Consider the following 16,786-nt stretch of genomic DNA (forward strand, 5'->3'; position numbering starts at 1 on the left):
AAAATATTGAAATAAATAAATGTATATATATATATATATATATATATACACCCATTTTTACACACATTACACATTATCTATCTATCTATCTATCTATCTATCTATCTATCTATCTATCTATCTATCTATCTATACACAAAACAATAAATAATATATTGAATAATATGGATTAACTAATATTTAATATTTCTGAGAGATTTAGTAAAACGCACATTAAATATGTACTACAAAACCACAAGCTAAATATATACAAATATTACATATAATAAAACTGAAGAACCAGTATTTCCTGACAGAAAGAAAAAGGTTAAGTAAGAAATAAACATTACATATTTAGTACAAGAACACAAGCTTTTAATGCATTGCTCAATAATGCATGTTGGTGCTATTGAGCAATGAGAGTATGTTTCTGGTCTTCAGTTTTTTTTATTGATCTTTGGGTAAGCACTAAATTATTAATCAATCAATCAGCTGTTGCTATTATTATTTTAAGCTCCAGTTCTTATGTAAACTTTTTTTTTTGGACCAAATTAGGTTTGTTTCCTCAACTTTATCTCTGGCCTGTAATGAAAATTATTTAACTGTCAAACAGTATTTCAGCAAACCACGTCTGCAGTGTGTTTACGTTCACGTTTCAGTCTGATTCCCTTTAAATGTCCCAGAGTAACGTCCTTATTTCAAAACAACTTTGTGTGGTGTCAGTCTATGACGGGCTGAATCCATCTGATACGAAGCTTTAAGAGAATCAAACAGCCCCTAACAATGTCTCTCCAGCACAATCATTATTCACCGCTCTGTGATTCGCCTCCTGTTAGAATTCAAAGAGGCTGAAATGACTCGTTTTTCTTGGTGATGCGTATCAGCGAAGGACGACGCAAATGAGACGCCCTCTATCTCTGTGACATTTCCTTTTAAAGGATCGAGCAGATGCGGACAGAAGTTGGCGAGTCGGCCCCTGTCTGCGCTCAAACCGCTCCTCTGATGATGAAAGTCAGGGTTAAGGGCGCGGAAAGAGCACGCTAGCGCACGTCTGCATGCTAATCATCGGCGTAAACACATCCACGCACACAGATGTACAGGAGAGTTAGAAGAAACACAGACGAGCAAACAAAGACCAGGCGCTTCTCAAGTCATCGCTCAGTAATGCGAAGGATCACCAGCTCAGAGAGTCACAAACGCTGGTTTATGCTGCTTACGTGTGTATATTAACCAGGCCAACCTAGTCAAGTCTTGCTGGTTAAGCTAGTAAACAAGACTGGTGGAGAACGGAGTACAAAAACATATCATATGACAGCTGGGATGGTAATAACTGACGAGGTGGTAAACAATTAATGACTTGCTGCTGTTTTTCTCGCTTAACTAAGACTAACTTTAATATGAATAATTTCTGATGACATATTTTACACACATTACACATTATCTATCTATCTATCTATCTATCTATCTATCTATCTATCTATCTATCTATCTATCTATCTATCTATACACAAAACAATAAATAATATATTGAATAATATGGATTAACTAATATTTAATATTTCTGAGAGATTTAGTAAAACGCACATTAAATATGTACTACAAAACCACAAGCTAAATATATACAAATATTACATATAATAAAACTGAAGAACCAGTATTTCCTGACAGAAAGAAAAAGGTTAAGTAAGAAATAAACATTACATATTTAGTACAAGAACACAAGCTTTTAATGCATTGCTCAATAATGCATGTTGGTGCTATTGAGCAATGAGAGTATGTTTCTGGTCTTCAGTTTTTTTTATTGATCTTTGGGTAAGCACTGAATTATTAATCAATCAATCAGCTGTTGCTATTATTATTTTAAGCTCCAGTTCTTATGTAAACTTTTTTTTTGGACCAAATTAGGTTTGTTTCCTCAACTTTATCTCTGGCCTGTAATGAAAATTATTTAACTGTCAAACAGTATTTCAGCAAACCACGTCTGCAGTGTGTTTACGTTCACGTTTCAGTCTGATTCCCTTTAAATGTCCCAGAGTAACGTCCTTATTTCAAAACAACTTTGTGTGGTGTCAGTCTATGACGGGCTGAATCCATCTGATACGAAGCTTTAAGAGAATCAAACAGCCCCTAACAATGTCTCTCCAGCACAATCATTATTCACCGCTCTGTGATTCGCCTCCTGTTAGAATTCAAAGAGGCTGAAATGACTCGTTTTTCTTGGTGATGCGTATCAGCGAAGGACGACGCAAATGAGACGCCCTCTATCTCTGTGACATTTCCTTTTAAAGGATCGAGCAGATGCGGACAGAAGTTGGCGAGTCGGCCCCTGTCTGCGCTCAAACCGCTCCTCTGATGATGAAAGTCAGGGTTAAGGGCGCGGAAAGAGCACGCTAGCGCACGTCTGCATGCTAATCATCGGCGTAAACACATCCACGCACACAGATGTACAGGAGAGTTAGAAGAAACACAGACGAGCAAACAAAGACCAGGCGCTTCTCAAGTCATCGCTCAGTAATGCGAAGGATCACCAGCTCAGAGAGTCACAAACGCTGGTTTATGCTGCTTACGTGTGTATATTAACCAGGCCAACCTAGTCAAGTCTTGCTGGTTAAGCTAGTAAACAAGACTGGTGGAGAACGGAGTACAAAAACATATCATATGACAGCTGGGATGGTAATAACTGACGAGGTGGTAAACAATGAGTGACTTGCTGCTGTTTTTCTCGCTTAACTAAGACTAACTTTAATATGAATAATTTCTGATGACATACAGTGGGGAAAAAAAGTATTTAGTCAGCCACCAATTGTGGAAGTTCTCCCACTTAAAAAGATGAGAGAGGCCTGTAATTTTCATCATAGGTATACCTCAACTATGAGAAACAAAATGAGGAAAAAAAATCCAGAAAATCACATTGTAGGATTTTTTAAGAATTTATTTGCAAATTATGGTGGAAAATAAGTATTTGTAATGACTTGCTGCTGTTTTTCTCGCTTAACTAAGACTAACTTTAATATGAATAATTTCTGATGACATAAATTCATTTCGAGATGTAACTTCTCTTCTATTATATTGTTTGCATATTAAAACTACTCTGACAAGTTGCAAAAATGATTCCTGTAAATATATGTGATGTACATATATATAATGGTATATTATATATGCTATATTTTATATAGGTAAGCATGACAAAGTGTGTGTGAATATATAAATACATATATACAGTAATTGTAGAATTTATTCAAGATCTTAATTTCTAAATATATAATTGATTTCAACAGCCCTGGCCTTGTTTTAAATATTTTTAATGCATTTACTGGATATTTGCAGTCAAAGAATTCAGAACAAAAAATTCGCTGTTTGAAAATATATGTCTATAAAACTAAAAAATCAGTTGTGTTAAATGTCAAATGTTCAATATTCAAGTAAAAAAAAATCTAATTCAGAACTATGTTAAATACCACATAATATTCAGTTTTGATAAATGCCACTTGTCAATAATTCAAACTTATACAATACAAATTCAAATAGTTTTGTCATATTATAAGCTCCATAATCGTTTTCTCACTGACACGCCCCCCAACTCGGAAATTCGGGGGTTAAAGAAAATGTCGAGTTTCCCACTCGTAACAACGACTTTGTGCTGGCGATCATGTGCGTTCAACTCGTAAATACGATCTATCTGACATGACTTGAACGCAGCATTAAAGTCTCTACTAATGAGCTGACGAGTTGAATCGGGCGTGTTAGACGAGTGAGACAGTTTTGAAAACCATTTCAGAGTCATGTTCTTAAATGTGATTCATATATAACATATAACATGCATGCACAGTTTTAATGTTAAATACCACATAATATTCAGTTTTGATAAATGCCACTTGTCAATAATTCAAACTTATACAATACAAATTCAAATAGTTTTGTCATATTATAAGCTCCATAATCGTTTTCTCACTGACACGCCCCCCAACTCGGAAATTCGGGGGTTAAAGAAAATGTCGAGTTTCCCACTCGTAACAACGACTTTGTGCTGGCGATCATGTGCGTTCAACTCGTAAATACGATCTATCTGACATGACTTGAACGCAGCATTAAAGTCTCTACTAATGAGCTGACGAGTTGAATCGGGCGTGTTAGACGAGTGAGACAGTTTTGAAAACCATTTCAGAGTCATGTTCTTAAATGTGATTCATATATAACATATAACATGCATGCACAGTTTTAAGGCAGCTTTAATTGTCTTTTGCTAACTTCGTGACTTAACTGACCATGACATTGCATGCACGTAGTTTCATTCGCGCTTTGATATGAGATGATACAGGCTACTGCCGCTGAAGTGAAGTTGGAGTGCGCATATGAAACATCTAACATTGGATGTGGTCATAAAGATGTTCTGCGACTAAATAAATGCACTTCTTGTCAAGAAAAAGTGCAGTTGTGATTGGGGTGGCCAACCCTAGCCCTGGCCTTGTGTTAATTGTGTTAAATATTTTTGACGCATTGAACTGAAAATATGAATCGCCTGCATTATCGTGCTAATTTTGATAGCACAAATATATATATATATAGCATATATAAGCATTGGATTTGAAGTTAATCCCGCAATATGACTATTTGGTGAACAGACATTTTTCATTTGTCTGAATGGAAATGTGGATGGTTAGCATTAACTAAATGTACAAATCTATGAATTCTTTGATGGGAAATGATCATGAAGTATACGTGGTTATTGATTCAACTCGTAAATACGATCTATCTGACATGACTTGAACGCAGCATTAAAGTCTCTACTAATGAGCTGACGAGTTGAATCGGGCGTGTTAGACGAGTGAGACAGTTTTGAAAACCATTTCAGTCATGTTCTTAAATGTGATTCATATATAACATATAACATGCATGCACAGTTTTAAGGCAGCTTTAATCGTCTTTTTGCTAACTTCGTGACTTAACTGACCATGACATTGCACGCACGTAGTTTCATTCGCGCTTTGATATGAGATGATACAGGCTACTGCCGCTGAAGTGAAGTTGGAGTGCGCATATGAAACATCTAACATTGGATGTGGTCATAAAGATGTTCTGCGACTAAATAAATGCACTTCTTGTCAAGAAAAAGTGCAGTTGTGATTGGGGTGGCCAACCCTAGCCCTGGCCTTGTGTTAATTGTGTTAAATATTTTTGACGCATTGAACTGAAAATATGAATCGCCTGCATTATCGTGCTAATTTTGATAGCACAAATATATATATATATAGCATATATAAGCATTGGATTTGAAGTTAATCCCGCAATATGACTATTTGGTGAACAGACATTTTTCATTTGTCTGAATGGAAATGTGGATGGTTAGCATTAACTAAATGTACAAATCTATGAATTCTTTGATGGGAAATGATCATGAAGTATACGTGGTTATTGTGTCTTGCTGGTTAAGATGTTTGTGGTGGTAAAGTCCCAGTTAACCAATATAAACCAGCTTGAAGAGACAAGTTCAGACTAAAATGCTAGTCTTTTCACATTCAAACTAAAATGGGCGTTTGGCATCTCAAATCCACATGTAGTTTATCAACTCAGCATCTTTGCACTCAATTTTCTGCCGACTAGATTTGTGACTAAATGTTTCAATTAACATAAACTTCAAGCTTCTGTGACTCACAAGCAAACGGCGACCTTATCTCCACTAACGCTTCACAAAACACCGCCCGTCTTTTCTACGCATTCATTTACCTTGTTCTGCAGAATGAGCCGTCGTCAGGATTTGATAGCACCGAGCTCTGCCTGAACGGACACAATAGTATTTGCACAACTCATACTTCTTTAAACTGATGTAATAACACGCAAAGACGAATAAAAGTGCATTGCATTCAATTTAGCATCACCACTTATAGCTTTCAGGAAGATCCAATAAGCTCGCTCAATGAGGCGCGTCCTATTATCCCCAAGACATGACAAGTGCCGTCTGCCTCGGAAACAGAACAACCTGCTACTTAAATCACTTAGCAAACGCTGACTAGCAAGCGACGACGCCTGGGTCTCGTGTCCAAGACTGGAGATTGCATCCAGAATTTCCCCCTAGATTTATTCCCAGCCTTGGCTGAGCTGCAGCGGATCATAGCGGTGTGTTGGAACGCCATCCGCTGCTGTAATGAAACGCCTCGTTCTGCTTTGACCTTCCATCTTGAGTTAACACGGTCATGTTGCATATGCGACCCATCTGTTTGAGGCTCGTTTGGATCACTGTTCTTCTAGTAAGGACACAGATTCTAGAGGCCTTTTGAGAGAATTATGATTGGCAATTAAGTTATTCAAGTGATGTGCTTTGTTTGGCAATAAGATTTACATATGCAACTTCTCAGATGGCTTTTAGAGTGCAACTATTACAACAGTTGTTTCACTAAATTAATTTACAGCATCAGCACTGATTAAAAATGTAAAAAGTAACATTTAAAAATGGTAAAAAAAAGTAACATTTAAATAAAAAAAACATTACATTAAAATTAAAAAATTATATTATTAAATGTTAAAATTAAATGTTAAAAATGATACAATTAAAATGAGTAAAACTGTGACATTTAAAAAATGTTAAATTGAAAAATAGTAAAAAAAATTTAATTTTAATTTAAAAGTGTTACACTTAAAAATAGTAAAAAAAAAAAAAAAAAAGTTAAAGCATTGCCAGCTGAGTCTTAGCCTATTAACAAAGTGTTTCTATATCATTTTATGCTTAAATGGCACTAGTATTAAATATTGTGGTTTTAATGGGTTTCAATTTGAACATTTGTGAAACCATTTATTTAGATTTATTAAATACAATTAGGGTGAAATATTACAATTCCAATAAAAATATAAATTTTCTAACAAAATGCATGTTTTTGCATCAACAGCCAAAATCATAAAAATAATAATAATGACAGACAGACAGACAGAGACAGAGAGACAGATAGATAGATAGATAGATAGATAGATAGATAGATAGATAGATAGATAGATAGATAGATCCCACGGATACCATGAGAAAACTCATCTTATTCTATCAGTGTTATGATATTTTATCGTATTGTTATTAAGTGAGTTGGTAAAGGGGTGGCTGGACAGTCTGTCACAGTGGAGCGCTGTACGCTTATTGAGCTGTTCAGAGATCAGTGAGGAAGTGTGTGAAGAACAGCTCTTACCGTTGACCAGCACCACGATGTCCCTGAAGTCGATTTCTCCTCGGGCCTCCACACGTGCCTCACAGCGGTACACTCCCTCGTCAGCTTTACTCACTCGCAGGATCTGCAGGTTGTTGCTGGGAAGCACCTGAAGTCTGCCTTCAGGAAGACACACAAACACAGACGTTACAGCTCTGTGAGACTGCGCTATGCTATTCTACAGTTGCTAGGGAGTTCCAAATGGTTGCTAGTCTGTTGCTATGGCACTGCTAGGGTGTTTTGTGCGTTTGCAAAAATTTTGCTATGCAATTGCTACTGTGTTCTGATTGTTTGCGTTGCTATGCAGTCACTGAGTTCCAGTTGGTTGCTAGTGTGTTGCTATACAGTCACTAGGGTGTTGTGAGTGTTCTGCAGTTGCTACAGTGTTCAGAATGTTTCTCAGTGGGCTGCTAGGCAGTCACTGTGGTGTTCCAGGTGGTTGCTAGTGTGTTGCTGTGCAGTTACTGGGGTGTTCTGATGTTTGGCAAAAGGTTGCTATGCAGTCACTAGGATGTCCTAAGTGTCTGTCAGCTTGTTGTTACGCAGTCGTGTTTTGGTTCCAGTTAGTTGCTAGTGTGTTGCTATTCGGTTACTAGGATATTCGGAGTGTTCTGCAGTTACTACAGTGTTCTGGATGTTTTCCGGTGTGTTGCTTTGCAGGTGGTTGTTAATATGTTGCTATGTGGTTACTAGGGTGCTTTGAGTGTTTGTCAACCTGTTGCCATGCAGTCGCTGGGGTGCTAGTGTGTTGCTATGCAGTTGCTATGGTGTTCTAAGTGTTTGTCAACTACTTGTTATACAGTCGTGTTGTGGTTTCAGTTGTTGCTAGTGTGTTGCTATTCGGTTACTAGGATATTCTGAGTGTTCTGCAGTTACTACAATGTTCTGGATGTTTTCTAGTGTGTTGCTATGCAGGTGATTGTTAATATGTTGCTATGTGGTTACTAGCGTGCTTTGAGTGTTTGTCAACCTGTTGCCATGCAGTCGCTGGGGTGCTAGTGTGTTGCTATGCAGTTGCTATGGTGTTCTAAGTGTTTGTCAACTACTTGTTATACAGTCGTGTTGTGGTTTCAGTTGTTGCTAGTGTGTTGCTATTCGGTTACTAGGACATTCTGAGTGTTCTGCAGTTACTACAATGTTCTGGATGTTTTCTAGTGTGTTGCTATGCAGGTGATTGTTAATATGTTGCTATGTGGTTATTGGGTGCTTTGAGTGTTTGTCAACCTGTTGCCATGCAGTCGCTGGGGTGCTAGTGTGTTGCTATGCAGTTGCTATGGTGTTCTAAGTGTTTGTCAACTACTTGTTATACAGTCGTGTTGTGGTTCCAGTTGTTGCTATTTAGTTGCTAGGATATTCTGAGTGTTCTGCAGTTACTACAGTGTTCTGGATGTTTTCCAGTGTGTTGCTATGCAGGTGGTTGTTAATATGTTGCTATGCAGTTGCTATGGTGTTCTAAGTGTTTGTCAACTACTTGTTATACAGTCGTGTTGTGGTTCCAGTTGTTGCTAGTGTGTTGCTATTTAGTTGCTAGGATATTCTGAGTGTTCTGCAGTTACTACAGTGTTCTGGATGTTTTCCAGTGTGTTGCTATGCAGGTGGTTGTTAATATGTTGCTATGCAGTTGCTATGGTGTTCTAAGTGTTTGTCAACTACTTGTTATACAGTCGTGTTGTGGTTCCAGTTGTTGCTAGTGTGTTGCTATTTAGTTGCTAGGATATTCTGAGTGTTCTGCAGTTACTACAGTGTTCTGGATGTTTTCCAGTGTGTTGCTATGCAGGTGGTTGTTAATATGTTGCTATGCAGTTGCTATGGTGTTCTAAGTGTTTGTCAACTACTTGTTATACAGTGTTGTGGTTCCAGGTGGTTGCTAGTGTGGTGCTCTGTAGTTGCCAGTGTGTTCTGATTGCTTGCAAATGTGTTGCTATGCAGTTGCTATGGTGTTCTAAGTGTTTGTCAACTACTTGTTACACAGTCGTGTTGTGGTTTCAGTTGTTGCTAGTGTGTTGCTATTCGGTTACTAGGACATTCTGAGTGTTCTGCAGTTACTACAATGTTCTGGATGTTTTCTAGTGTGTTGCTATGCAGGTGATTGTTAATATGTTGCTATGTGGTTACTAGCGTGCTTTGAGTGTTTGGTTGTGGTTCCAGGTGGTTGCTAGTGTGGTGCTCTGTAGTTGCCAGTGTGTTCTGATTGCTTGCAAATGTGTTGCTATGCAGTTGCTACAGTGTTCTGAGTGTTACTATCAGCTGTTAGGGTGCTCCAGGTGGTTGCTAATGTGTTGCTATGCAGCTGCTAGGGGGTTTGAGTGTTTGGAAACATGCTGCTATGCAGATGCTACGGTGTTCTGAATGTTTGACAGTGTGTTGCTATGCAGTCACTGGGGTGTTCCAGGTAGTTGCTATTATGTTGCTGTATATTTACTAGGGTGCCCTGAGTGTTTGGCAACATGTTGTTATACAGTTGCTGGCATGCTTTCAGGTGGTTGCTAGTGTGTTTCTATGCAGTTGCTGGGGTGCTAGTGTGTTGCTATGCAGTTGCTATGGTGTTCTAAGTGTTTGTCAACTACTTGTTATACAGTGTTGTGGTTCCAGGTGGTTGCTAGTGTGGTGCTCTGTAGTTGCCAGTGTGTTCTGATTGCTTGCAAATGTGTTGCTATGCAGTTGCTACAGTGTTCTGAGTGTTACTATCAGCTGTTAGGGTGCTCCAGGTGGTTGCTAGTGTGTTGATATGCAGTTGCTAGGGCATTCTATATGTTTGCCAACATGCTGCTATACTGTACATTTGCTGGTGTGTTTTCAGGTGGTTGCTAATGTGTTGCTATGCAGCTGCTAGGGGGTTTGAGTGTTTGGAAACATGCTGCTATGCAGATGCTACGGTGTTCTGAATGTTTGACAGTGTGTTGCTATGCAGTCACTGGGGTGTTCCAGGTAGTTGCTATTATGTTGCTGTATATTTACTAGGGTGCCCTGAGTGTTTGGCAACATGTTGTTATACAGTTGCTGGCATGCTTTCAGGTGGTTGCTAGTGTGTTTCTATGCAGTTGCTGGGGTGCTAGTGTGTTGCTATGCAGTTGCTATGGTGTTCTAAGTGTTTGTCAACTACTTGTTATACAGTCGTGTTATGGTTCCAGTTGTTGCTAGTGTGTTGCTATTTGGTTGCTAGGATATTCGGAGTGTTCTGCAGTTACTACAGTGTTCTGGATGTTTTCCAGTGTGTTGCTATGCAGGTGATTGTTAATATGTTGCTATGTGGTTATTGGGTGCTTTGAGTGTTTGTCAACCTGTTTCTATGCAGTTGCTGGGGTGCTAGTGTGTTGCTATGCAGTTGCTATGGTGTTCTAAGTGTTTGTCAACTACTTGTTATACAGTCATGTTGTGGTTCCAGGTGGTTGCTAGTGTGGTGCTCTGTAGTTGCCAGTGTGTTCTGATTGCTTGCAAATGTGTTGCTATGCAGTTGCTACAGTGTTCTGAGTGTTACTATCAGCTGTTAGGGTGCTCCAGGTGGTTGCTAGTGTGTTGATATGCAGTTGCTAGGGCATTCTATATGTTTGCCAACATGCTGCTATACTGTACATTTGCTGGTGTGTTTTCAGGTGGTTGCTAATGTGTTGCTATGCAGCTGCTAGGGGGTTTGAGTGTTTGGAAACATGCTGCTATGCAGATGCTACGGTGTTCTGAATGTTTGACAGTGTGTTGCTATGCAGTCACTGGGGTGTTCCAGGTAGTTGCTATTATGTTGCTGTATATTTACTAGGGTGCCCTGAGTGTTTGGCAACATGTTGTTATACAGTTGCTGGCATGCTTTCAGGTGGTTGCTAGTGTGTTTCTATGCAGTTGCTAGGTTGTTTTGAGTGTTTGGATACACGTTGCTATGCAGTTGCTATGGTATTCTGAATGTTTGCCAATGTGTTGCTATGCAGTTGATACAGTGTTCTGAGTGTTTGTTTGTGTGTTGCCATGCAGCTGTTAGGGTGTTTTGGACGGTTGCTAGGCTGTTGCTAAGGTGTTCTGAGTGGTTTGAGTGCTGTTGCTAGGTTGTACTATAGTCTGAGATAGACAGATAAATACTTACATGACACAAACTGCACGAGTTTAATCAAGCAAGTAATGTTACAAATGCAATACTCAACAAATGTAATGTAATACTGTAATAGTGATACTGATATCTGCTTTATCAAACGGCAGCAATAACAAATGGATTTGTGTCTTTGCCAAAGAACATTTCAGACGTCACAGTCCTGGAATCTTTGGATTGATCACTAAACTAAAACCACCGTAAGTTTCTAAGTGAACTTAAAGTCATTGTGTTACATTTAAAGCATCTGACAGAAATATAGTCCTGTGTGCTGTGAGAAAGAAGAAAGCTGAGGATTTAATCAACAGACTCATTTTTCATCTGTGCGCAATAATAGGAAAATATTATCATCAATCCTCAAAACTACTTCTGCTTCCATTTCAAGGACATTTGCTAAATGAAACACCTTTCGGATTACAGCCTTTCTTTGGCTTTTGTCGTCCCTCGCTGATAAACACACACCTTGTCTCCTCTCGTTCAGGAGAGATATTTATAACCGACTCCGTAATTATAATAAAAATAATCAAAATCTCCATCTTTTAATCTCCCAGGCTGGAAAGTGCAGATAGCTTGTCACAGTTCTGCCTTTGAATTCTAATTAATGGTTTGACACCTAAAATGTAGACGGAAGTTTTTATTCCCTCAGCAGAGAACTTTACTGAATTCAGACACTTAATGTGGTTTAATCCAAAATGCATTAAATTATTTGTGGTTTTTAGTGGATGTTTTTCAATAACAGAAGAATATGTAAAAGTGTGGTATTTGGGTTCAAAAGTTCTCTGCTGCTGAGTTTAAAAGCACAATAATTAACATGTCTAACATATTTAATTTACATAATTAGCACCATATTTATAATGAAAGCATCATATAAAAAAAAAATATGATAATAATTATATCATGTAATAAAATATATTAATCATGTCATATAATAAAATATAATAATTTAAAATATATTTTAAAAAATATAATGAAATATATTAAATTAAGATGGGCATTCACAATATTTAATATTTTTTTAATATATTTTTTGCTTCTGAATTTTTTTAATGAATGAAAAAATACTATTTTCTTACAATAGCAAGTTTGTATCTCACAATTCTGTATTTATAACTCACAACTGTGTGTTATAAAGTCAGAATTGTGAGATAAAAAAAGTCACAATTACCTTATTTATTTATTTTTATTCAACAAGCTTCCATAAAAATGGACATATTTTAAATGACAGTATATTTATTGACCAAAAATAAATTATTTTATTTATCAAAATAAGCTTCCTAAGCTCTATTGTAATTTTCTAATGCAAAAATCCCAAGAGATGAACCGAAATACAATATCTGGACTGCAATTACAAATAATTAACAATCAAAAACAAAACAGCATCACAAAGTACCACAGCAAACTTAAAAAAAAAAATTCAAAATGAAAATTCCACTTCAACTTAAAAAAGTAAGGTTTGTGCCTTATTTATTATTAATATTTATTTATTTATTTTTAAGTATAATCAAATTGGCTGTACAAGTCATTTTAACTTCAATGGCATTAAACAGACTTAAATAATCAAGTTGAATCTGGAATCACTTAAAAAAGTAAGCTGAAATTGGTTAAAATAATTTGTTGAGTTAAATTAACGGAGAAATATTATTTATTTAGCATGTTTTTTTTTTCTTTTGAACATGTACCACAGTAATTCCATGATATTCTGATACTCTGGAGTACCGTGTTGTATATGAATATGTGACTCTTCAGCACAAAAGCAGTGTTGAGTCGCTGGGGGATATTTGTAGCAATAGCCAACAATACATTGTATGGGTCACAATTATACATTTCTCTTTTATACCAAAAATCATTAGGATATTAAGTAAAGATCATGTTCCATGAAGATATTTAGTAAATCTCCTACCGTAAATATATCAAAACTTAATGTTTGATTAGTAACATGCATTGCTAAGAACTTCATTTGAACAACTTTAAAGATGATTTTCTCAATATTTAGATTTTTTTGCACCCTCAGATTCCAGATTTTCAAATAGTTGCATCTCAGCCAAATATTGTCAGATCCTAACAAACCATGCATCAATGGAAAGATTATTTATTCAGCTTTCAGATGATGTATACATCTCAATTTCGAAAAATTGACACTTTAGACTGGTTTTGTGCTCCGGGGTCACATATATGAGTGTGTATATGAATTGTGAGTGCTCTTACTGTTGGGTTCGGACGTGATTTCTCGGTTCTTGTAGAACCATGAGACGGCTGGCACCGGTGAACTGATGACATCACAGACGACCTCAGCGTCCTCGCTCTGACGAAACTCCTGCGGCGTCTTCACCTCGAGGAACGTCAGCTTCTCTGAGAGCAAACGAACACAGCGTCATCAGAGATCTCAGTCAGGGTTATTAGAATTAAAGGTGAAATTCACCAAAAGATGAAAATTCTGTCATCATTTACTCGCACTCAAGTTATTTCAAACCTGAATGAGTTTGTTTCTTCTGTTGAACACAAAAGAAGATATTTTGAAGAACGTTTATAACCAAACAGTAGACGGTAGCCATTAACTGTCATATTATTATTATTCATTTTTGTTCCACACTATAAAAGTCAATGGCTACCGTCAACTCTTTGGTTACTGACATTCTTTAAAACAACTTATTTTGTGTGAGTAAAAGTTGACAAAACTTTCATTTTTGAGTGAACTATCCCTTTAACTAAAACTAAAACCACATATATAACACTTTACACTTTAACTACATCAGTTAATATTAATCATCTGATTAAAAATCAAGTTGTATCCATTCATATTATTTAATGGACCTGAGTTAACGGGAACTAACAAAGAACAGTTGTATTAACTAATGCTAACAAATATTGATAAATACTGTAACAAATGCATTGCTCATTGTCAGTTAATGCTAGTTAACGCATTATTTTAAAGCGTTACTAATAAATTAAAGAATAATAAAATAAGGCTTAAATGTATTTTATTGTAGCTTATATTCATAACATTATAAACATTAAAAATACAAATTAATGAATAAAAACAAAGAAATACTAAAAACTATAATATAACAGTATCTCAATACTAAAATAGGACATCTCCATATGAACTAAAAATTGTATTTGAACATTGCTATACTATTTTAACACTCAATATTTCAGTGTTCCACTTTAGACATTCTACTAACTATAAGTAACTTTGTAACTAACGTAACTCACTCTCATTAGATAATTAGACCGTTAGGTTACAGTTGGGGTCAGTAGAATAAGTTGGCATGTTGCAAATAGGGGTGTGCGATATATATCGTCTGCGATAATATCGTAATTGTTGTTTTAACGATGTGCAATTTGATATTATCGAGTATTTTGCAAAAACCAAACAAAACACCTACGGAGTGCACGCACACATTACGTGACGAAGTCTAGTGGGTTAAACAGTGCACATGTGCATTTAGAGAGTGTTCTTTCACTGCATGATTCAGTCTATTAAAATGCATTAAGAAAGATCACAAAATTCAAGATATGGGGGCAGAAAATGTACATATTTATATCATTTCATATAGTTAAAATCACACATGGCGGTGTTTCGTTCCTGAACGAATCAACCGTTTAAATGATTCGGTTCAATCGCGACGACTCACTTGTTAACAGTGACTTGCTGCCACCTACTGGCGGATTTAATTTCACACTTAAAGTATCTTCTCATTTTTTAAATAATTTCAAACATCGGTATTTAATGTTTTATCGTGACGAAGTCTAGTGGGTTAAACAGTGCACATGTGCATTTAGAGAGTGTTCTTTCACGGCATGATTCAGTCTATTAAAATGCATTAAGAAAGATCACAAAATTCAAGATATGGAGGCAGAAAATGTACATATTTATATCATTTCATATAGTTAAAATCACACATGGCGGTGTTTCGTTCCTGAACGAATCAACCGTTTAAATGATTCGGTTCAATCGCGACGACTCACTTGTTAACAGTGACTTGCTGCCACCTACTGGCGGATTTAATTTCACACTTAAAGTATCTTCTCATTTTTTAAATAATTTCAAACATCGGTATTTAATGTTTTATGTTTAAAATATTGAAGCATTATGCATTTGTAACTGCAGGTTAAAGCACTCCATGTCCCTCTGAGCTGAATTTAACAGTGTGCAAATACATCTAAATGCCACTTCAGATGCAACTTCTGCAAAGATTAATTTTGTTGATACTGGTTTCATTTGTTTGGTAACAGCCTAAATGTCTTATTATTATAATTGGCTGATTAAATGTAGCAATTCGACTCAAAAGATGCACTCTTTTAGCAAAAAATGGCTTTATTAAAAAGGTAAAAATGCCCATAAAAGGTAAAAATCTATTTAAACTTATACGAAAAGATTAAACTGACCACCACACAGAATGAAGAATATCAAAAACTGCAGCTGTCCATGGTAGTCAGATATCAGCACAATAACATACTATGCAAAATATCGAAAAATCTAGATTTTTTTTTTCAATATCGCACACCCCTACTTGCAAAGTTACATATTGTCAGCAGAATAAAAGTAAAGCATCACTATCAAAACATAGTGTTACTCTGTTTGTTTCTCCACTCTTCTCCTGAATGATGAAAGAGCAACCACTGAGTTCTTTGTACAAGCATTTACAGTACCTCAGTGAAAGCAGCTTCATTTCTCACAGAAGTGCATCTCTTTTAACTCCAAGTATAACAGCCATCACGAATCGAATGAATCAAGCTGTTTCACCGGCTAATCAAAATGATTATTTTTCTCCCTCGTCTCTGCATGCTTTGAATGTGATCGCATTCATCCTCTCAGTATTTGCACAAGTGTGCTTGTAAACAGACAGAATCTCTCGCTGTTTGGCTGAAATCATGTTTCTGTTCTGAAGGTCAGGGCCGAGTGCCGCACTGGGTCTGATTCTACACTATTACACACATTTATTCAGTCCAAACGCACTGTACTGAAGGTCATCTGACAGAAATCACTGAATGAGAAAAGGAAACTGTCGTATTGGTTTGATTTAGTCCAAAACAAAGTGCGATGAGAGTGATTTGCTGGAATTTTTTTTTAGTGTTTTGACCTTCATAATGTCCCAGTTCTGCCTGAAAGACATCACCAGCAAGGAGGGTTGTGGAACTGAGAGCCGGTTCTTATAAAGAACCAGTTCTGTTTTCTGAGAAATACCGGAATTGTGTGAAATTCATAACTTTCGCTTTCCCAAAAACAAAAGTTTGGTTTAACAGGAAATTATGACAGAAATAAATTGTTATTGCACACTTAAAGGCACAATATGTATATTATATAGGCCTGAGTGGTCCCTAGTACTGTATCTGAAGTCTCTTTCCCGAAATTCAGCCTTGGTGCAGAATTTCAGCCACTACGAGCCAGCCCCACAATGAGCTTTCCTTAGGACGTGCCATTTCTGTGTCTGTAGCTTTAAATGCTAATGAGGAGGAGAGAGGCGGGGCAAGGTGCTTCGCTCGTTTGCAAGCCATGATGTCTCTCAACGAAAAAAAATATTGTGCTCGCCTCGCACGGTAG

General features: G+C 36.8%; 1 protein-coding gene across 1 annotated transcript in view; it reads right to left on the bottom strand.

The window, feature by feature from the left end:
• The window catches only part of LOC107593815 (neural cell adhesion molecule 2), a 62,707-nt gene extending 49,025 nt beyond the window's left edge, over positions 1 to 13,682 (bottom strand). The window contains exons 1-3 of the mRNA XM_016283693.1: positions 13,661 to 13,682; positions 13,447 to 13,590; positions 7,149 to 7,286 (exon numbers count right to left, since the gene is read on the bottom strand). Of these exons, the coding sequence (XP_016139179.1) occupies positions 7,149 to 7,286; positions 13,447 to 13,590; positions 13,661 to 13,682 (304 nt within the window). The remainder of the gene's footprint in view (positions 1 to 7,148; positions 7,287 to 13,446; positions 13,591 to 13,660) is intronic.
• Between the last annotated feature and the right edge of the window lie 3,104 nt (positions 13,683 to 16,786).

The sequence above is a fragment of the Sinocyclocheilus grahami genome, unplaced genomic scaffold, assembly GCF_001515645.1.
Source record: "Sinocyclocheilus grahami isolate Dianchi unplaced genomic scaffold, SAMN03320097.WGS_v1.1 scaffold176.1, whole genome shotgun sequence".
Lineage (NCBI taxonomy): Eukaryota > Metazoa > Chordata > Actinopteri > Cypriniformes > Cyprinidae > Sinocyclocheilus > Sinocyclocheilus grahami.